Source organism: Nomascus leucogenys, chromosome 14 (assembly GCF_006542625.1).
Source record: "Nomascus leucogenys isolate Asia chromosome 14, Asia_NLE_v1, whole genome shotgun sequence".
Classification (NCBI taxonomy): Eukaryota; Metazoa; Chordata; class Mammalia; order Primates; family Hylobatidae; genus Nomascus; species Nomascus leucogenys.
In genome coordinates, this window is record NC_044394.1 from 85,466,593 (window position 1) to 85,488,285 (window position 21,693).

The following is a 21,693-nucleotide window of genomic DNA, read 5'->3' on the forward strand; positions in this document are numbered from 1 at the left end:
TGCGGCTGGGTCTGAGGCTCGGTGGCCTCAAGTCCTGAGGCTGAGTCTGGTTTTGGTTCCCAATGCTCAGTTGTTGCTTGTTCTTTTGAGCCCCTCCACTGGCAGCCTGTGTTCAGTGCTGTGGCTAAATTGATGACCGACTTCCTTTGCAGTGGAGGTGCATCCAGAGCCTGGGGCGGCGGTGCCCAGAGGCCAGGAGGCCCCCGAAGGCAAGGCCAGGGAAACGGTGGAGAATATGCCTCCCTTGCCTTTGGACCCTGTCCTCAGAGCTCCTGGGGGCCACCCTGCTCCATCCCAGGACCTTAACCAGCGCTCCCTGGAGCACCCTGAGGGGCCTGTGGGCAGAGACCCTGCTGGCCCTCCTGACGGCGGCCCTGACACAGAGCCTCGGGCAGCCCAGGCCAAGCTGAGAGACAGCCAGAAGGATGCCGCCCCCGGGGCAGCTGGCACGGTGAAGGAGCTCCCCAGGCGCCTGGAGCAGGTACCCGTGCCAGACCCCGCCAGGGAAGCCAGGGGCCCAGAGGAGCGCCTTGCAGAGGAATTCCCCGGACAAAGTCAGGACGTTACTGGTGGTGGTTCCCAAGACAGGAAAAAACCTGAGAAGGAGGCGGCAGCCACTGGCACTGGCATTCTGAAGGAAGCCAACTGGCTCGTGGCAGGGCCAGGAGCAGAGACGGGGGACCCTCGCGTGAAGCCCAAGCAAATGAGCCGAGACCTGGGCCTCGCAGCGGACCTGCCCGGTGGGGCGGAAGGAGCAGCCGCACAGCCCCAGGCTGTGTTACGCCAGCCGGAAGCGCAGGTCATCTCTGATGGCGAGCAGGGTGGACAGCAGGGCCACCGGCTGGACCATGGCGGTCACCTGGAGATGAGAAAGGAGGCCCGCGGCGGGGATCACGTGCCTGTGTCCCACCAGCAGCCTAGAGGCGGGGAGGATGCTGCTGTCCAGGAGCCCAGGCAGAGGCCAGAGCCAGAGCTGGGGCTCAAACGAGCTGTCCCGGGGGACCAGAGGCCCGACAATGCCAAGCCCAACCGGGACCTGAAACTGCAGGCTGGCTCCGACCTCCGGAGGCGACGGCGGGACCTTGGCCCTCATGCAGAGGGTGAGCTGGCCCCGAGGGACGGGGTCATCATTGGCCTTAACCCCCTGCCTGACGTCCAGGTGAACGACCTCCGTGGCGCCCTGGACGCCCAGCTCCGCCAGGCTGCGGGGGGGGCTCTGCAGGTGGTCCACAGCCGGCAGCTTAGACAGGTGCCCGGGGCTCCGGAGGAGTCATAGCACCTGCTGGCCATGAGGGCCACGCCAGCCACTGTCCTCCTCGGCCAGCAGCAGGTTTTTCTCAGCCGCATCCCAGCCAAACTCCGGAGGTCACACTCATCTCTCCCCAGCGTTTCATGTCTGAGGCCCTCACCAAGTGTGAGTGAAAGTATAAAAGGTTCACTGTGGCATCGTTTCCAGAATGTTCTTGCTGTCGTTCTGTTGCAGCTCTTAGTCTGAGGTCCTCTAACCTCTAGACTCTGAGCTCACTCCAGCCTGTGAGGAGTAACGGCCTCCGCTGTGAGCTGGCTGGTGCACTCCCAGGCTCAGGCTGGGGAGCTGCTGCATCTGCGCTCAGGCCTCCTGCTCCTGCCAGGGAGCATGCGTGGTCTTCAGGTTGAGCTCGGCCATGCGTGGAGGTGCCCGTGGCTGCTCATGGTCCTGACACAGGCTACCGTGAGAGCCAGCGTCCAACCCCAAGCTTGCAGTGACTCAGAATGATAACTGTTTATTGTAACTGTTTATCGATGCTTCCCACAGTGTGGTAGAAAGTCTTGAATAAACACTTTTGCCTTTGCCCAGCCTCGGTGGATGCTGTTTGGTGTCCGGGAAGCACAGGGGGCAGGGGCCGGACTCGCGAGCCAGGTGTCCAGGGGTGCTGGCCGGTGCCGCCCTCTGCACTCCTCATGGTTGGCCCGGCCCTCCATTGTCTGTTTTTCAAAATCCAGTTGTGGCTTTTTTTAAAAAGTAAAAAACACCACTGATTCCTGATTAGTGAAGTTGGTTCTGGGAGAGTGACTGAAAGGAAAGCCTGAGGCCAGCTCAGGATTCCAGATGTGTAAAGCAGAGGCCAGAGGTCATGAGGGAACGGCACCATGACCTGAGCGTCGCGGTGACTGGACACTAAACGCAGCACAGCCCCAGGGAGACCCTGTGAGCAGGCAGAGCCGCCTGGTGCCAGGAGGTGGTCCAGGCCCCAGGGCCAGGCTGACGGGAGTGCTGCCCCGTGACCAGCTACCCCTGGCAGGAGAGAGAGGAGGTGCCTCTGTGTCCACAGTGTGGACGGGCACTGCATCCCTGAGTCTGCTGTGGCTCGTCCTCTGGGGAGCTTGCGCCCCGACCCTGCCACGAAGGGCAGGGGGCCAGGGCCTGGGTCTGGGGGAGACCCATGTTGGTGAAGGGTCCCTGCACGGAGGGCCCGGCCTCGGCCTCTGGTGGTGTCTTCCACCTGCACCTTTTGATATCCTTTTGGCTTTTTATTGTAGTTTCTTCCCTTGAAGGATGTCACTGGGCAGCCTGAAGACTGGAATTTTTTTTTCTTTTGAGACGGAGTCTCGCTCTGTCACCCAGGCTGGAGAGCAGTGGCGCGATCTCGGCTCACTGCAAGCTCCGCCTCCTGGGTTCACGCCATTCTCCTGCCTCAGGCTCCCTGGTAGCTGGGACTACAGGCGCCCGCCACCGCGCCCAGCTAATTTTTTTTTTTCGTATTTTTAGTAGAGACGGGGTTTCACCATGTTGGTCAGGCTGGTCTCAAACTCCTGACCTTGTGATCCACCCGCCTCAGCCTCCCAAAGTGCTAGGGTTACAGACTTGAGCCACTGTGCCTGGCCTGAAGTCTGGAAATTAACTAGAGGGAAGCTTCTGGAGGCTGAGTGGTGACTCCTGCTGAGCCCTGGGGGCTGGGAGGGGGCTGCCGGGGGCTGGGAGGAGGCTGGGAGGGGGCTGCAGGGCCGGGGCGCTATTCAGCAGTTGGGAGGTGCCCCACCAAGGGGGTTCAGTCCTGGTCATTTCTGTCCTTCATTCTCAATTAAAAAGTTCCAAATGAACCACTGCTCAGTGGTAAAACGCCTTCTGGGTGTCCCCTCGGACTGGAACTCCATTTGTTAAATTGCAGAGTGGGATTTTCATTCCGGCTGGATTTCCCCAAGTATCTTACCATGACCCAGTTTTCTTTTTCTTCTCTGGAGGTTATTCCACCTTCCCCCCTTTCTGTTGAGATGGCTGCTGTTGTTGGAGAGGCATCCGTGACGGCCGTGCCTCTGCTGTCGCCCACCCTGCTGCACCCCGGAGTCCCTGCAACCCCAGCCACAGGCAGGGTCACCGGCTCCCATGCACACTTCTTTATTCCTTCCCACCCCCACCCCTAGCCCAGGTGGCAGCCCCTCAGGGAAGAGAAACTTCTTTCCCCAGAAGCCTCGCAGACCCCTGGATGGGGCTTCTCAGAACGTTACAGAGGGGCCCCAGGGCCAGGCTGCGCTTTCTGACCGACGACAGGCTGCTCCTGTCTGGTCAGTCCTGGTGCAGGTCACTGGGCTGTGGAGCCTGCCTCTGGGGGCTCAGTTCCAGAGCAGGGCCGCAGAGATAGCGCTGTCCCATCGCTGGTGTGTACTTCTGCATGGGAACAGACTTGCACAGCATGCTGGCCAAGGGACGGATTGAGCGGAGCTCAGCCCTCAAAGAACTTCCGGTATCTCCTGAGGGCCAAGGCATTTGCTGTGATTTGAATGTGTCCCCTCCAAAATTCAGGAGTTGCCTAAGTGATAGTATCAAGAGGTGACTAGGCCGAGGGCTCCTTCCTTGCTCATACGATTAAGAGCCTTATAAAAGAGGCTGCATGCAGCATGCAGGTCATTTGCTCTCTTGCCCCTCCCCGCCTTCTGCAGCGTGAGGACATGGCACAAAGGCCCTCCCCAGACACCAGTACCAATGCCTGGATCTTGGGCTTTGCAGCCTGCAGAGCTGTGAAAAATCAGGCGGTTCTTTGTAAATCACCCAGTCTCAGGTGCTTTGTTAGGGCAGCAGGGACGGCCTAAGTGCACCTGAAGCAGTTAGCGCTCCACACTGCCCCTGCAACATGAAAACAGCAGAACCCCCACGCCCCCGCCCCCCGCCCCCAGCTTCCTGAGCTGTCAATCGATGCGGTGCTGAAATCCAGTCACTCAGGGAGGAAGGGCAGAGCAAAGGTGGAGGGAGGTTTGGAAGGAAATTTGGGGAGGCAGAAAAGAGGGTGTCCCCAGGAGGCCTGAGAGCTGAGTTTGGAGGTGTGGGCCACAGGAAGTGGCAGGTCTGTCTGTCACCACCTCACACACAGGGTGAAGGACAGCGAGGGGTAGTGCTGGCAAGACAGGTCTGTGGGCAGGATGGGAGGCTGGATTTGGAGGGAGAAGATGCAGGAAGCTCTGCCAATGAGCTGCCAGAGAACGGAGGAGAGGGCGTGACAGGGCTAAGAAAAGGACATCTGTGCAGAGGCTCGCTCGTGGACGAGCGCTGGGCACAAGTAGGAGGAAGGCAGGGGTGGGGGGCAGCCGGCCCTACACGCTGGGGAGGCGGGTCGGGTGGGTCGTGCCAGCGCAGGGCATCTGAGTTTCTGGTATGCGCAGGGATGGACTGCGGTGCCTTGACCCCAGCAGTCTGGTCTGGATTTCTGTGGTTCCCAAGATGTGACACTATCCTGGCCCTTGGGACAAAATCCAGTACTCTGGCCTGGCTCCTGCAGACCCACCACCCAGATCAGATCCTGAGGGGAAACCGGGCTAATTCTGGGGTAGCATCTGGAGGAGGAAACATGGACGAACAGACCTCAGCCCACGGGGTCAGCCGCTAGCACGGGCCTGGGGGCAGGTGCAGGCTGCAGCCCCAGGAAAGTACAGCCTCTGCACCCCAGAGCAGGGGGGCTCTCAAAGCAGTCCCCGCCACGCCTTGCAGGTGGCGCTCAGGCCCCATGGACTCCAGGGTCTCACCATCAACAAGTGCCCAAACGGCGTCAGGATGTGGCCCTTCTCACCTCAGTTTTAGGTCAAGTGATGTGATAGGGAGGGGGAACGAGAGGGCAGGCGCCATCGGTGAAGTACCCGGGCTGCCGAGGGGGCAACCAACCCCACACAGGAGGGGCACTGGCTGCTGGTGCTCTACACAGGCCCCTCTCGTGAAGAGCCCCCGCCCTGCCCCGTGTCCAGGAAAGCCACCTGCGAGGACCCTGCCCCATGGAGTGTCCCCTCGTGGTGCTGACGTCCTTGTCTTTGGTGTGTGCTGTATACCCACAGCAAGGTCTGCAGGCTTCACCAGATTCACATTAAATACCTTAGTGAGAATGTTTTAAAACGGGGACCTTGAGGCAGGGTGTCCCCAAGTCCCAGCCCTGCCAGTTTTGGGGGAAAGGCTCTGGGCCCCATTCCACCTTGGAGAGGCCAAGACCCACCTTGCAGTCTGCACACAGTAAGCCCCAGGCTGCAGGATTTGACGGAGTCTTTATCGTGGCTTCCGTTACATCTTATTCTAACTCAGGTTTACAGACACAATGCTGGAAAACCAATTCCTGCTCTACCCACGCCTCAACTTGTTAGGAAGAAACAGGATCTAACACCAAGGAACGTTACATCTTCGCCATTCCCACTTCCTTTCTGCCCTCGGCATTCAATGTGTGCCACCAGGGCCCATCAGGACTAGGGCTCTGCACCCACGGCAGCAGACAGGTGTGAAGCTCAGAGTCCCTCCTAACAGCCTCCCTCCAGCGTCTTCTTGGCCTGCAAGATAAAGTGTTTTGTCTGAATGGCTTGCTTCCAAGTTAGATATGCCTCAAAAGAAAGCTACCACACCAAATGCTGTGTTCTACCAAATACCTTACAGAGAACTTGGGTGCTGGCATGTGGTGGGGGCTGGACTGGTCAGAGCCTGGGGCCCCATGGGCAGGTTCTCTGGGTCACTTGTCCACGGGACAAGGGCCTCATGACACCATCACAGAACTCACTGCTGCCCCCTCCTCTGAGCCCCCACCAGATGCCACATTTGGTCTCAAGCTCTCATAAAGGGAAAGCAGGAGCCCCCCAACCTTTTTTTTTTTTTTTTTGAGATGCAGTCTCACTTTGTCACCCAGGCTGGAGTACAGTGGCATGATCTCGGCTCACTGCAACCTCCACCTCCCAGGTTCAAGTGATCTTCCCACCTCAGCCTCCCAAGTAACTGGGACTACACCACCATGCCTGGCTAATCTTTTTTTCTTTCTTTCTTTTTTTTTTTTTTTGTAGAGACGGGGTCTCCGTATGTTGCCCAGGCTGGTCTCAAACTTCTAGGCCTAAGCAATCCGCCTGCCTCAGCCTCTCAAAGTGGTAGGATTACAGGCACGCGTCACCATACCCGGCAAAAAGTGCAACTTCTGATGAGTCACCCACCCCTGGATCCAAGGCTGCTGGAGCTGGGTAGGGATGAAGGCCATGGAGCTCTTGTTCAAATACCCTTTCTCTGGTCCAAATCTCCGAATTAACAGCTCCCAGTAAACAGAGTCAGCACTGGCATCACGGCCTACCCAGATACACTGAGGTGGTACCCAGTGAGGCTGACACTTAGGGAACCAGCCTCAGAATGACTTAAAGCCCTATCGTGCCAGTTGTGAGGGTGGCTGGGGGTGCCCGGCAGGACACGTGCTGAAGGAATCCACCACTGCAGCTGCACAGGGGGCTGCAAGTGCCGGGGAGGTGAAGACCCGGAAGGATGCTGGGCACTTTCCCGGAGTCCTGTGTTTGGTCGATCTTGGCATGACACCCTTCGGCGGCAGTGCTAACGTGAAAGCTTACGCGTTTTACAAGGCTCTTTTTTGCACACATCTCCCATCCTTTCTGAGGCTGGTGCCAGTCCCGCTTTACAAATATGCAGGGACAAGCCCGGGACGGCCGACGTTTCGCGGGCTCGTCGGTGGCTCGGTGGTTTTGTCAGCCGGCGTCTAAAGCACGCGGCAGGCGCTCAAACCTTGAACCAACGGGAAAACAAAGGAAAGCCGGGGCCCGCTGGCTCTTGGAGGGGAAGGGCTGGGAAGGGCTGGGAGGGGCCCGCGCCCACCTACCGCGGCGGCGAAGCAGCTCCTTAGGGCCTCGAACTCCCGCGCGCAGAGGTCCTTACTCAGGCGGCCGCCCGGGGCCGTGGAGGCCTGCACGCACCTGCCGTACGCCGCGGCCTGCGGAAGGAACGGGCGTGGGTCGTGGGGTCCCCTGACCCCGTCACCGCCCTCCCTCCCAGTCACCTCCCCGCGCGGCTCCTCCTGCCCCGCAGCATTGGCCCGCCCGCGGCTCCTCACCTCGGCCCCGCAGGCGGCCAGCCGCTCGGGGAAGGCGCGGAGGCGGCTTCGCACGCGGCCCCACACCGCTCCGTTAGCCGACATGAGCGGCTATTCCCAGCGCCCCTGGAGGCCGCCATCTTAGGTCCGTCCTCTTCCGGCGTCAAACAGCTTGATAGGTCGGCGCTTCCGCCCATAACCTTTCCTGAGCTTCTTAATTGGTCAGGCTTCGTCTGGACTTGAGCCCCTGCAATTGGCTCTTGTCCTAGTCTGTCTGTGCCCTGAGACTTCGGATTGGCCTAGGCTCAAATTGTTTACGAAGCCACCTTCAGGGCCCGCCCCACCATGAGGGATTGGCCGGCGGACCCAGACCCGCGCAGTGATTGGAGGGCCCGGGCCTGGCGGAAGCGGGCAGACCGGGAGGGGACCTGGATCATGGCTGCCGCGCCGCCGCTACGGGACCGCCTGAGCTTTCTACACCGGGTGAGTGAGGGCGGTCCGCCCAGGCCCCGGTCCCACGGCTCCTCTCGAGCGCCGCATTCCCCGGACTCGCCCCGGGCCGGAGCCGTTGACCTTGCGTCTCCGTGCCGGGTAGCTGCTACTGGCCCCTTCGCCAGCGCCGACGCCCCTGAGCTGCCCGCCCGCCGCGCCGTCCCGGGGCCTTTCAAGCCGGACCCGCCGAGCGCAAGGGCGATGGGCACAGCCAGACCCTGGGGGAACGAACAGACCTCGGCCAGCATTCAGTGGCCTCCGACAGGAGGGAAGGAGCGGCGGACCCGGTGGACGTGGAGCCGCTGTGTCCGTGCAGCCGCTGTGTCCGTGCTGCTGGCGCCCAGGTGGGCTGGCAGCCCGCCGTCCTCCCTGACAGTGGCATTTCAGAGGACTCCGGTCCTGGAGAGGCACCCCTGGGTTGCAGAGAACACAGACATCTGGAAGGGACAGAGAAGGACGCACCATTGTAAGCCCCTCTTAGTAAACCCTCTGAGAAGTAGAGGCCGGGGCGAGTTCCCAGGTGTCGTCCTGAGCAAACTGCCCTCTTTTGTCGGCCCTGAGCTTTCCTAGGCTGGACCTCAGAGGGGGCTGGGTGGTCCCAGGGCGCGACCTTGGGCTGCCAGAAGCCACGCTAGGGTTGGTCAAGGCTCTCAGTGCAAGATTTGGACAGAGTCGTTCTGTGCTGCGTTCTGCAGTTGTCAGCTGTCGCCTGCAAACCTCACTAGTTCCCCTTAGGGCTTGGTGGGCAAATAGTGTCAGTGACGTGTGTCCACAGCCTCGGGAAACACTTCAGGTCCACGTTTTCGTATGTTGTCACTAGATTTCGGCCCTTCCGACTGAAAGGCTTCGGCACCTCACGCGGTCGGTCCCATGCTTGTCCTCTTAAATACTCTTGAACTCTATTCTGTCCTGATACTGAATAATGCAACAATGGGTGGTTCCAGTTTTCATCCCTATAAACCATACATCTTTGTGCCAGTAAGTAAGCATGAAACAAATAAGTACGTCTGTGCTAAGCGAACGTAAAACACACATCAGTCGGTTCTTGGGGAGCGATGGAGCCAGTCAGGCTGAGCGGCTGTCACTCTGCCAATCCGGGCTCTGGGGAGGTGGAACCATCCATAGTCCCCTGCGTGGAAAAGGGGCTTGCCTGGGCCTTGTTTGGCTTTGCTAGTCAGTAGGTAGGTACAGGAGAGGTACCTTCAAATAGCCTTACGTGCTGGTAAGTGCAGGGAGGCTGGGGACTGTGTCCCTTCTTAACCCAAGTGGCGCAGCTCCTCCGTGTAGAACCACCATTGATTTGCCTCTTCTCCGAGGGTGTTCATCCCTGAGTGTTGAGAGAGGACCCTGCTGCAGCCTCCCTGTGGCCAGTAGCACAGTTCTCATCCCTTCCCAGTCCTCTCTCCGGCCATGTCAACAGTGAGAGGTGGGTCGTTTCCATCCCCTTTGGGGGGCTGCGGATTCACCCCTGTGGGAAACGGCACCTCATCACAGCGGGGGCTCTTGTTCCCTTTCAGCTCCCGATTCTCCTGAAGGGGACGTCGGATGATGATGTCCCGTGTCCGGGCTACCTGTTTGAAGAGATTGCTAGTATCCTTCCTTGACGTCCCCGTGTAGTGGAAAGAGCGGATGGCAGGGTCCCAGAGTGGTGCGAAGGGTTCCTGGGGATTCTGCTGTCCCTAGGGAGATCCATGGCTCCTTTATCATTGTAACCAGGTGTGGGTGGGGTCTGAAGGCTGCAGTACTGATGACACAGGAGAGCCTAGAAGCCCCGGCGCTCCTGATGGCAGAGCCTACAGTAGGCGCCTCCAGGGAGCGTGAACCGAGAGGCCCCATGGCCCGGTCTCCCTGCGGCCTGGCACAGCCTGCATCATCTTGCCCTTCCCTAACCCGAGCTTGCCACAGAAATCTCCCACGAGTCTCCGGGCAGCAGCCAGTGCCTGCTGGAGTACCTCCTGAGCCGCCTGCACAGCAGCTCCGGCCACGGGAAGCTCAAGGTGAGCCCCTGGGTGGTCAAGGGTCAGGCCCGAGGCCCGGCCCACGGTGGTGAGGCTGGAGGAGCAGACGAGTGGCCCAGGGTGGCAGGCAGCTCTGTGCCCTTGGGGTGCCCCCGGGCCCTGCCCTGGGTGTCCTGTGTCCGGCCTGCCCAGCACTGCTGACCGCCCCACTCCCCAGGTGCTGAAGATCCTGCTCTATCTGTGCAGCCACGGCTCCTCCTCCTTCCTGCTCATCCTCAAACGCAACTCTGCCTTCATCCAGGAAGCTGCAGGTACAGGGGCCGCACACGCGCTCAGGAAGAGCCAGGGCTTTGGACAATGGGGAAATGGGGGAGGGTGGCGAATCCTCCGGGCTTGAGAAGGAGGACTTCAGCCAGAGCCCTGACCTGGGCCAGGTCCTGATCAAAGCCCCGCCTTGCTGATCCTGGCCCCTCCCTGGCCTCTCCACCTGCTTCCCACCCTCACCCCAGCTGGCTGGCTCGGCCTCCCCCGATGTGCCCTGCCTCCTCCCTCCACTGGGTCCTCTGTGCCTCCCGTGTGTCCCTGGGCCTTCGGCTGCATCTGTCCCTGCGCTTGCTGCCAGTTGTTCTCTGTGTGCCCCATGGGTCTTCCCCCTCCATCCCAGCGCCCACACATAGCAGACTCAGTGCCTGTTCACACGTCCTTCCCAGGCCGTGGGTTCCCGTTCTGGGGCTGCTCCTCAGAGCCCAAGACAGAGGGAGGCCATGGGAGGGGAGGGCTGGGAGGCAGGAGAGGCAGGGGCCCGGCCAGTTGGTCTGTCCAGGCAGAAGGTGGGTCTGGGGGAGCCGTCCACACAGGCTTGGGGGCAGTCCCGTGTGCCTCTGCCTAATGAGGACTTGTGGGGGCTTGGCCTGAGATCTTCCATGGGGTGGAGGGAGGCCTGGCTCCAGGTGGTCACTGGGCACCCCATGTCTGGACCCCCCATGTCTGGACCCCACCCCAGCCCCTGAGAGGGGAATTCTGGGGAGGGAGGCCGAGTCTCTCTCGTGCCACTGCTTGCTTGTGGAGACCTCAGCGTGTTCCATCCACCGGGCTCAACCCAAAACCGGTGTTGAAACCAGTGTCGTCCCACTTTATGGCAAGTGGGCGTGCAGCTCTAGATGTGCCGCAGGGGCCGGTGCCCTGGGCCACCATAGACAGTTGTGACACATGACTTAGGCGGTAGATGCCCCTGAGGGCACGGCAGTGCAGGGGTGCTCTCGCCATCCTAACAGAGCTCCTCACAGCTTTGGGGCCAAGGCAGTACCAGCCATTTATCCTCACCATTCAGCGGGTCAGAGGGCCCCGGGCTCCCAGGCCACTCCCGTGGCTGTGGTTGGTGCATGTATGTCGTGGCCTCAGTGGTCTCGGGGACACGCCCTGGGGTGGGGGCTGCAGCAGGTGGGGGATGGGGCACAGCGGGCCCCGAGGATGGGAAAGGCTCTTCTTCAGACCCTGGGTTCTTGTAGGCACCAGAGTCTCTCCTGTGCAGAGGCAGCTGTGGATGATGGCTGTCGCCTGCCGTGCCTGGGCACTGGCCCTGGGTGACACGCAGGTTGTGGGAGGTGTCAGGACAGGCCCTGTGAGGAAAGTGGGTGCCAGATGCCGCACGTGAGAGACGGGGCGCCCTGCTCCAGTCGGTGGGTGTGCAGTGAGGATGGCCCGCCGAACACGCGCAGAGCGTCAGAAAGAGGAAAGAAAACGCGGCTGGCGGTTAAAGACAGATTTTCTTTAGTTAAAACCTGAGAGGTGCCCCCAGGCCGATTGCAGTCAGGAGCACTTTATCTTACAGACTAAGAGTATATATTGGTTTTAGGGTGAGGGGGCTTATCAGAAGCTGGGAATGTTTCTGTGTGTGGAGAAGTTTCTGGCGGGGTTGGAAGGAGGGGAGGTTATCTTGGGGCAGACATCTTTCCAGCCTGGAGGTGGGTTTTCTCGAAGCTGGCATCTTCCCGGCTGGAGGGGCGTTATCTCGGGGCTAGCATGTCTCTGGTTGGGGAGGAGTTTGGATTGTTTCTAGTTGGAGATGTTATTTGGGGTTTATGGTCGTGCTGACCTTAGCCATTAGGCTGATGCCCTATGGATTTAGGCCGTTTTTGGTTAAGCTGAACTTTAGAATGAGGGGCTTGTCCAAGATGGTGATGCTCCTGCTGTGTCACAGAGCAGGGGCGGCGTGGGTGGCAGGCGGGTGCCCTGGGCTCCTGCAGGGAAGATGGCAGCCGCAGGGTGTCGGTTCATCCTGCCGCTGCCTCAGCTTGTGGCCGCCAACCCTGGGCCCAGGAACAGCCAGGAGCATCGTCTCTGAATCATGGGACCAGCCTGCCAGGGTGGAGATAGACGGCCAAGGGGCGCGAGTGGATTCGTCTGTGACAGAGGCTCTCGGGGGCTCTCAGAGGCACGGCTCTCAGCGCGAGCCCTGAAAGGATGCTGCGGCCCCAGGTGCAGGCTCGGGGGGCCCTGGGGCCGGAAGATTTAAGGAAAAATGCCTCAGTTCCTCGTGACAGGAACTCTCAGAGCAGGGGAGCCCCAGGCGGCTGAGACTGGGGTTGGGTGGGGCCAGGTGGAGCTTTCAGGCTGTGATAAGAACGCTGGTCTCTCCCTCCAGGCCCCGGAAGCCTCTGCGGGTTCCCTGGTGCACCTGGGGCAGGGAGAGTGGGCTTCGGGGAGGCCTCACCCTCTCGGGCACCAGGGGTTGCCGACCCTGGGGGAGACGAGGTGGTTGCTGTGGAGAGTCTCGCCTCTGTGGGGCATGGGTGAGGGGGAGCTGAGGGTCTGCGCAGGTGTGGCCTCTGTAGGGTCCTGGAGGAGGGCATCCCATTGGCTGTGACAGAAGGGCCCTGGTGGCAGGAACTTGCCACCCTGGAGTAGGCCCAGTGCACCGTGCTCCACAGAGAGCAGCGGTGCCAGGCTCAGCCCTGCCCCCCACTTGCCTTTTCTGTTTTGCAGCTTTTGCGGGGCCCCCAGATCCTCTGCACGGGAACAGCTTGTACCAGAAGGTTCGGGCAGCCGCGCAGGTGAGCCCAGGAGCAGTGTCGCTCTGCGGGGTGCCCCTCCTCCTGTAGAGGGGCAGGACTGGGGCCAGGATGTCAGCTGGGGGGTTTGCAGTTCTCCCGCCCGGGACCCCTGCCTCTGCTCCTTGCTGGTGGACCCAGAGCCTGTGTCCAGCTGAGTGGCTCAGGAGAAGTGTCTGGGGGACAGAACGGAGCTGATATGGGTGGCAGGGTGAGTACAGCAGGCCCCGGTGTGAGGACGCTGAGGGCCTCCGCCTCCCCGTGTAGGACTTGGGGAGCACCCTGTTCTCGGACACCGTGTTGCCACTGGCTCCCTCCCAGCCTCTGGGGACCCCGCCTGCCACAGGTAGGTGACTGAGGGGACCGTGTCCAGTTCTGGCACCTGGTTTCTGCCTTCCTGAGTGTCCTGGGCGTCTGTGCCACCCGTGGGCAGGGCCGAGGGTGGGGGCCAGCTTGCCGCTGACGGAGGACCCTCTGCAGGCATGGGCTCCCAGGCCAGACCACACAGCACCCTCCAGGGTTTCGGCTACAGCAAGGAACACGGCTGCACGGGTGAGTGGGGAGGGCCTGCATGGGCCCCGGCATCTCAGGGTGTGGGGATGAGGAGGGCGGTGGGGGCTGGACCATGCCGCCCCATCTGGTAGCTGCTGTCCCCTGTCCCCTGCCCTACATGGCCTCAGCCCTTCCTGGAGCTGTCCCCACTGTCTCGCTCTGGCTGCCGACGTAGGGGTGGGGCAGGTGTGGCCAGGGCTGCTTTATGGACAGGCGACAGAAACCAGGCCGAGCAAGAAGTCAGGGCTGGGCCCTGTGGCAGGGGTGAGTCCTGCTCTGAGAGGTGCCGAGGGCTGTGCCCCTGGCTGTGGTGCAGGTGACTCAGGCAGTCCCATGTGGAGCTGTTGTGAGGTGGGGCAGTACCAGTGGACAACCACTCATCAGTGCCAGGAGAGCCATGGGTGGCACCACTGCCTGCTGCTGGGACCCAGCCCCCAGCCCAGCTGTGCCCTGCTGCCGGGCCCTGGGCGGTGTCTAGCCGCTCACCGTTAGGCTGTGTCACACTGTCCTACACACAGCCAGGGGCTCCTGCCGACACCTTGGTGTCGGGGCACCTTCTACAGGGAGCTCACATGGGAAAGGCCGGCCCCTCCCCGAGCCCTGGACACACCCTCCCTGAGCCAAGGCCAAGCCCAAGCCCTTTAGGACACCTTCACCCCCAGAGGACAGAGAGACGGAGGCATAACTCTGCAGTGAGCTGGGGTGTACAGGCCCACTGGGAGTGGGAATGCCAAAGTGGAGTCCACTGGGAGCTTCCAGAGGGCCTGGGGCCCACCAGGAGGCCTCCCTACCTGCAGCGTGTACCCCGACCTCCCCAAGCTTGAGCAGGGAGCTGATGCGGGCACCCTGCTCTCAGAGAACTCGGGTGGGGGCCGCACTGGGCGGCCGTCCCATCTCCCTCTCCTCGGGTGCAGGCTCGGCAGGCGAAGCCTTCCTCTCCACCATCCAGAAGGCCGCAGAGGTGGTGGCCAGCGCCATGCGCCCCGGGCCCGAGAGTCCCAGTACCCAGAGGCTCCTGCCGTGGGGTGACACCTACCAGCCTGCCATGATGCCTTCAGCCAGCCATGGTCCCCCAACCCTGGGGAACCTACTCCCCGGGGCCATTCCAGGTCCCCGAGGTATCGAGGCGAGGGCTCCTCCCCTTGGGGTCTGGGTCACTCCTTCCTGTCACCGCTGGGGCTTTGCAGCCATGGAGGCAAATCCCAGGGCCTCCCACACAGCAGGAGGGGGTGGGACCCGAGGCGGAAGCAGATGCCCCTGGGGGCTGGTGTTTGCTGAAGCTGGAGCCGAGGTGGCCGCCCATCCTCTCAGCTCAGGACTCAGCCCCTGAGGCCTCCTGGTCCAGGGCCCCGGGAGGTGGGCATGGGGCTGGCCGGAAGCCCCAGGGATCTCACCGGCCGTTCTGTTTCCTCCAGCTGTGAGGCATCAGCCTGGGCAGGCTGGAGGGGGCTGGGACGAGCTGGACAGCAGCCCCAGCTCTCAGAATTCCTCCCAGAACAGCGACCTGAGCAGAGTCTCAGACTCGGGCAGTCATTCCGGCAGCGACAGCCATTCAGGGGCCAGCCGGGAGCCGGGTGACCTGGCAGATAGGTGAGCGGGAGCTGCCGGATATGCGGGAGAGGCCTCGGAGCCACCACACTGTCCCCCTCCCAGCGCAGCTCCTGTTCTCCAGGTTCTCCCCCATGCCAGGCGGGAGTGGGAGCACGGCCTCCACTCACCGTTGACCTGGCCATTCCCCCTGGCAGGGTCGAGGTGGTAGCCCTGAGTGACTGTCAGCAAGAGTTGAGCTTGGTGAGGACTGTGACTCGGGGACCACGCGCCTTCCTGAGCCGTGAGGAGGCACAGCACTTCATCAAAGCGTGAGTGCGCTGGACCCGCCCGGCTCTGCCCCAGCCCCAACCCTGGGCGAGGGAGGAGGGGACGGGCCGCACCCACCATCCAGATGTCCTCTCTGTGCAGGTGTGGACTGCTCAACTGTGAGGCCGTGCTGCAGCTGCTGACCTGCCACCTGCATGGGACCAGTGAATGCACGCAGCTGGTGAGCTGCACATGCGGGCAGGAGGGCGTGACTGTGTGCATGTGCCTGTGTGCGGACATTCCTGTGTGTGCGTGTGTGTGCACGTGTGCCTGTGTGCCCATGTGTGCACACCTGTGTGTGAACATTCCTCTGTGTGGTTGTGCATGCACACATGCCTGTGTGTGTGCGTTTGCCTGTGTGTGTGTGGGTGTGTATGCCTGTGCATGTATGCCCATGTGTGTACACACTTAAGCATGTGTGTGGTGTGCACACACTGTGTGTGTGTACATGACTGCATGTGTGTGGTTGTGTATGTATGTGCCTGTGTGTGTGTGCATGCACATGAAAGTGTGGACACGTGTGTGCATGTGTCAGGGGGCGTGCGGAGGAATGAAGGTAAGGCAATCGGGGCAGCAGGTCATGTGCTTCTCGCTGGGGTCTGTCCAGGAGCTGGGGAGGACATGGCTCTGGTGTCTGGGAGCTGGGGTGTAAGGCGATGAGGACAGGGCTCTGGTGTCTGGGAGCTGGGGTGTAAGGCGATGAGGACAGGGCTCTGGTGTCCGGGAGCTGGGGTGTAAGGCAATGAGGACAGGGCTCTGGTGTCCGGGAGCTGGGGTGTAAGGCACTGAGGACAGGGCTCTGGTGTCCGGGAGCTGGGGTGTAAGGCGATGAGGACAGGGCTCTGGTGTCCGGGAGCTGGGGTGTAAGGCGGTGAGGACAGGGCTCTGGTGTCCGGGAGCTGGAGTGTAAGGCAGTGAGGACGGGGTTCTGGTGTCCGGGAGCTGGTATGTAAGGCGATGAGGACAGGGCTCTGGTGTCTGGGAGCTGGGGTGTAAGGCAATGAGGACAGGGCTCTGGTGTCCTGGAGTTGGGGTGTAAGGTGGTGAGGACAGAGCTCTGGTGGAGCTGTCCCTGGGGCCTCCTGGCACTCCGGTCGTTGATGAGGAGGAAGAAGAGGGAGAGAGATGGCCAGATAGGCCTCCCTGGCATGGACCTGCTGCCCCATGGGTGCTGATGTCCCCTCCCTTCACCCACAGAGGGCGCTGTGTGCCATCGCCTCCCTGGGGAGCTCCGACCTCCTTCCCCAGGAGCACATCCTCCTCCGCACCCGGCCGTGGCTGCAGGAGCTCAGCATGGGCAGCCCGGGACCTGTGACCAACAAGGCCACCAAGGTGGGCAGCTGCAGAGGCCACATGCACACCGGGGTCCAAGGGTACAGCAGGAGATACACTGCAGTCCACGGCCACCCCGTCCCTGCCCAGCGCTTGGTCAGCCCTTCCCGGACCCCCCTCTCAAGTCCCTGTCCCGCTGGCAGAGCGAGCAGCAGCAGGTCAGGGTCCTCACCTCCCCACTGCCTTTCTGCCTTCTACCCCAACTCTGCAGCACTCACAGTACACTGGCCTCTACCTGTTCCTGGAAGCTCCCAAATTCCTCTGCCTTAATGTTCCTGCCCTTATGTCTTGGCTCACACTTACCTCTTCCAGGAAGCCCTCCCTGACTGCACATGCAGTTTGCCACCCATGACACAGCTCATGCTCAGCTCCCAAGCTCTGGAGGGCAGAAATGGTTCTGCCATTTCTTCTCTGTGCACGTGAACACTCTGAACTGCCTGGAGGCCACTGGAATCACACTGGGAGGCCTCTCCCGGCCGCCAGGCCCTGGCACCTTCCCTCTGCCTGTGGGCACCCCCAGCTTCTTTCTTCCTGTTTTCTCCCTGGCTGCTGGAAACACAGGTCCTCAGTCACCCATCCCCAAGTCATCCTTATCTGTCATTGGCCATATGCTAGCTCACCTTTCAGTCAGAGCGACGAGTGAGCCTGGGGTTTGCACCACCGCAGGCGAACCTCATAGTGGGGTTTCTAAAATGGGCATGCTGGAAGAACCCTGCGTCCAACAGTTGGAAATGCCCAGATGTGCCAGGCCACATGTTCACTCCAGCAGTGCCTGGCTGGAGTTATGACGGGGAGGGTGGCCATTTGTATAGTCGTGAGTGAAGGAGCAAGATTCGAGGTGTGTATGTGACACCTGCCCCGTGTCGCCAGCACCAGCCCAGCAGCTGCTCTCGATGGGATGACAACTGGGTGCACTGCCCCAGCCCCCTCCCAGCAGCTGGTGTCCTGCCCAGAGGTGGCCCTGCCCTCTGGGTGGAGGGACTGAGGAGGTCCTAGGGAGAGGCGGGCCCTGGTCCCCACAATTCCCAGGGCTGCATAGGAACCTCCCTGGTTCCTCCTTCCTCTTTCAGATCCTGAGGCACTTTGAGGCTTCCTGTGGGCAGCTGCCCCCTGCCCGGGACACCTCAGCCGAGCCTGGCCCCACAGCCGCCCTCCCAGGCCCATCTGACCTGCTGACCGACGCTGTGCCTCTCGCTGGGAGCCAGGTCTTCCTCCAGCCTCTGAGTTCAACCACAGTCTCACCCCGGAGCCCTGCTCCCTCATCTGAGATGCCGTCCAGCCCTGTGCCCACCCCACCCCCAGATGCCTCCCCCATTCCAGCCCCCGGAGACCCCAGCGAGGCTGAGGCCAGACTGGCAGAAAGCAGGGGGTGGGGACCTGAACGGGCCCCAGGGGGCACGGACAGCCCAAAGAGAGGCCCCAGCAGCTGTGTGTGGAGCCGCGACTCCTTGTTTGCTGGCATGCAGCTGGTGGCCTGTCCCCGCCTGGTGGGGGCCGGGGCTGCTGCAGGAGAGTCCTTCCCTGATGCTCCCCGCACCCCCGGAACATCGTTCCAGAGGACAGCAGCCAAAGAGCCTCCTGGCTCAGAGCCGTCAGCTTTCGCGTTCCTGAACGCCTGACCCGATGGCCTGGCCCTGGAGTCTTCAGCTTCAGCTGCTGCCTGGGGCGGTCTGTGCTTCCTGAGCAGCCTCAACCGTAGCTGCTACAGTCTCCAGGCAACTTGACTTGAGAGGAGGACCCCAGGGCTACCTCAGTTTCCCCCATCTCCTCTGCCAGAGGCTCTGGCTATTTGGACTTGAATCCCTACAAGGGATAGGCAGGTGGCAGGGCTTCAGAAATGTTGATCTCAGGGCTCCCCGGGGGCAGCCCCTGCCTGTCTTGCCCTCAGACATGAGGTTTCTTATGTGACTGCGGAAGCGACTACCAGGTTCTTTATTTCATTTTGATCTCAGCTCCCTCCTTCCCCAGGAGGTCATGAGCAGCAACAAGCCACCGCCTCCCCTTCCCATCGGGGTGGGCTAGGTGCTGAGGCTGGGTTTGGTGCACATGGGTTGAGGGTGTCTTGTCTGGGCTGCCTTGTGCTGTCTGGCCTGAGGCCATTTCAAGTTTCAGATCCCCATGTGATCCTTCCCTGGCTCTCACCTGCTCCTTTATGCTGTAATTGCTTCCTACACACAAAGCCTCTCATTGGAGCCTCTGGTCCATCTCAGAAGAACCTTCCGAGAGCGCTGGGGTTTATGCTTTCTGAATAAACACTACTGTTTACATGAAGCTGGGCTGTTTATTTTTCTTTTGTGTATGTGCATTTTAATAGAAATACCATCAATAAGGGGCACACGCAGAGGACTGCTTTCCTCAAAGGAGGGACAGGCGTTATTCCTAAAATATTTGGTAGAACTCCCCAGTGGCACTGTCCTTGCAGTTAACCTTCTTAATGGCAAGGTTTTAAACTGTGAAATTCACTTTCTTAAATAAATAATAGACTATTTGGGTTATCGATTTCTAATTTCAACAGTTTGTGTCTTCAGGGCATTGGTCCATTTTATATCAGTTGCTGAATTTGTGATTCTGTTTTTTGTAGTATTCCTTTATTCTTCCATTGATACCTGTGGGCCTGTAGTCACAGTATCACACTCTTCCTCTCATGCCTGTGGGGCTGTAGTCACACTATCACACTCTTCCTTTCATGCCTGTGGGCCTGTAGTCACAGTATCACACTCTTCCTCTCATGCCTGTGGGCCTGTAGTCACACTATCACACTCTTCCTCTCATGCCTGTGGGGCTGTAGTCACACTGTCACACTCTTCCTCTCATGCCTGTGGGCCTGTAGTCACACTATCACACTCTTCCTCTCATGCCTGTGGGGCTGTAGTCACACTATCACACTCTTCCTCTCATGCCTAACATGGGTCACTTGTTTTCCCTTTTTCTTGGTCAGGGAGTTTATTAATGTTACTAGTTTCTTCAAAGAACAAACTTTTGGTTTTATTTTTTTCTACTTCACTAATTTCTGTTTTTCAGTTTCCTAGTTCACTAATTTCTGTTCTTTATTATTTCCTTTCCTCTGCTTTGGGCTTATTTTTATTTTTTCAGTTTCTTTCTTTTTTTTTGAGACAGAGTCTCACTCTGTCGCCCAGGCTGGAGTGCAGTGGTGCAATCTGGGCTCGCTACAAGCTCCGTCTCCCAGGTTCAAGTGATTCCCCTGCCTCAGCCTCCCGAGTAGCTGGGATCACAGGCTCCTGCCACCACGCCCGGCTAATTTTTTGTATTTTAGTAGAGATGGGGTTTCACCGTATTAGCCAGAATGGTCTCGATCTCCTGACCTCGTGATCCACCCTCCTTGGCCTCCCAAAGCGCTGGGATTACAGGCGTGAGCCACAGTGCCCAGCCTTTTTTCAGTTTCTTGAGGTGGAAGCTTAGATTATTTATCGTGACCTTTATTTTCTAATGTGTGCATCGTAATGCATCGTGACCTTTATTTTCTAATGTGAGCCTTGTAATGCTATAAACATTCCTGTGAACACTGCTTTGGCTGCATCCTATGAATTTTGGTACGTTTAAATTTTTATTCAGCTCAAAATATTTTCAAATTTATCTTGAGACTTCCTTTTTGTCTAATGGGTTATTTTAAACCATATTATGTTATGATTTAATTCTGATATAGTCAGAGAACATATTTTGTATGATTTCTGTTATATTGTTTAAAGATTTCAAGCCTAGGCAACACAGCAAGACTCCGTTTCTACAAAAAAAAAAAAAAAATTTAAATTAGCCAGGCATGGTCCCAGCTACCCAGGTGGCTGAGGCGGGAGGATTGCTTGAACTGCAGAGGTCAAGGCTGCAGTGAGCCATGATTGTGCCACTGCACTCTAGCTCTGTCACCTAGTGCAGTGGTGCAATCACAGCTCACTACAGTCTCAACCTCCTGAGTTCAAGCAGTCCTAAGCAATCCTCACGCCTCAGTCACCACACATGGCCTTTTTATTTTTTATTTTTTGGTAGAGACGGGGCTCTTGCTATGTTGCCCACGCTGGTCTCCAACTCCTGGCCTCATGCAATTCTCCCATCTCAGTCTCCCGGAGTATTAGGATGACATGCATGAGCTGCTGTGCCTGGCCTCACACTTTTGTTAAGGATTTCAAACTTTCGTTAAAGTTTCTTTTATGGCCAAGAATATAGTTTATCTTGGTGGATGTTCCGTGTACACTTGATCTAGAAAACTAGAGATCAATCTCCTTCCGGAATATTGATGCAAAATTCCCAAGAAAACAACAAAATGAATCCAATAATATATAAAAAGTGTAATACATCACTATAAGTGGAATATATCCCAGGAATGCAAGGCTGTTTCAACCTATGAAAATCAGTGTAATTCAATCCATCATATTAACAGTAAAGAAAAATCACACGATCATTTTATGCAGAAAAAACAAGAAACAAAATAAATTCAACATTCACTCATGACCCAAAAACCCTCCCAAATTTGACAAACTAGAAATGTAAGAGATCTTTTGGGTGGCAAGGGGTTTCGGCAAAAACCCCTCAGCTGACATCATACTTAATGCTGAAGGACTGAATGCTTTTCCCCTACAATTGGAAAGAAGGCCATGGTGTGCACGCTAACCATTTCTGTTCAGCATTATACTGAAGCGCTGGGCAGTCTGATAAAGCAAGAAAAAACTAGAAAGCCAGACACATTAGAAAGGAAGAAATAAAACATACTATTCACAGAAAACAGGATTGTAGAAAATCCCGTGAAATGTTCCAAAAACTTCCTAAGACTAAGAAGTGAGTTTAGCAAAGACACAGGCTCCAGGATAAATATACTAACATCAGTTACGCTTTCGTAATAGCAATAAACAATTGGAAATTAAAGCATAAAAAACTACCATCTGTAATGGCACTCCCAAAATGAAATGATTAGGTATAAATTAGAAAGATATATGTAGGATGTGTATGCTGAAAACTTCAAAATACTGATGAAAGAAATCAATGAAGATCTAAATAAGTGGAGAGATATACCATGTTCATAAATTATGGTGTCAATTCTTCCCAGATTACAGGTCTACAGATTTAATGTAATCCCCATCAAAATCACAGCTGGATTTTTTTTTTTTTTTTGAGACGGAGTCTCGCTCTGTCGCCCAGGCT

The 21,693-nt window shown here is 58.6% G+C and overlaps 3 protein-coding genes across 12 annotated transcripts in view; 2 read left to right on the forward strand and 1 right to left on the reverse strand.

Annotated features, from left to right (window-relative positions):
- SLC38A10 (solute carrier family 38 member 10) overlaps positions 1-1,837 on the forward strand; it is a 50,954-nt gene extending 49,117 nt beyond the window's left edge. For all 6 annotated transcript variants that reach the window (XM_030828455.1, XM_030828457.1, XM_030828458.1 and 3 more), the window contains one exon: positions 153-1,837. In XM_030828455.1, the coding sequence (XP_030684315.1) occupies positions 153-1,276 (1,124 nt within the window). In that variant the 3' untranslated portion in view covers positions 1,277-1,837. The remainder of the gene's footprint in view (positions 1-152) is intronic.
- A 3,646-nt stretch (positions 1,838-5,483) lies between these two features.
- On the reverse strand, positions 5,484-7,460 carry NDUFAF8 (NADH:ubiquinone oxidoreductase complex assembly factor 8). Its single transcript, XM_003274821.4, has 3 exons — positions 7,323-7,460; positions 7,092-7,202; positions 5,484-5,778 (listed from the first exon to the last, which is right to left on the reverse strand). Exons 1-3 carry the CDS (start codon positions 7,404-7,406, stop codon positions 5,749-5,751), a joined length of 225 nt encoding a protein of 74 aa, XP_003274869.2. The 5' UTR covers positions 7,407-7,460; the 3' UTR covers positions 5,484-5,748.
- A 225-nt stretch (positions 7,461-7,685) lies between these two features.
- TEPSIN (TEPSIN adaptor related protein complex 4 accessory protein) lies at positions 7,686-18,813 on the forward strand. 5 transcript variants are annotated; one of them, XM_030828470.1, is made up of 14 exons: positions 7,715-8,259; positions 8,614-8,771; positions 9,311-9,383; positions 9,699-9,790; positions 9,969-10,062; positions 12,737-12,804; positions 13,069-13,147; positions 13,282-13,353; positions 14,268-14,471; positions 14,769-14,943; positions 15,099-15,212; positions 15,313-15,391; positions 16,408-16,542; positions 17,613-18,813. In XM_030828470.1, the coding sequence occupies exons 2-14, from the start codon at positions 8,664-8,666 to the stop codon at positions 18,159-18,161; spliced, it is 1,842 nt and encodes a 613-aa protein (XP_030684330.1). In that variant the 5' UTR covers positions 7,715-8,259; positions 8,614-8,663; the 3' UTR covers positions 18,162-18,813. The 5 variants fall into 5 exon arrangements, with proteins under 5 accessions (XP_030684331.1, XP_030684333.1, XP_030684330.1 ...); XM_030828469.1 differs by having other exon boundaries at positions 7,724-7,784; positions 7,897-8,771; XM_030828471.1 differs by lacking the exon at positions 8,614-8,771 and having other exon boundaries at positions 7,686-7,784.
- The last annotated feature ends 2,880 nt before the right edge of the window (positions 18,814-21,693 follow it).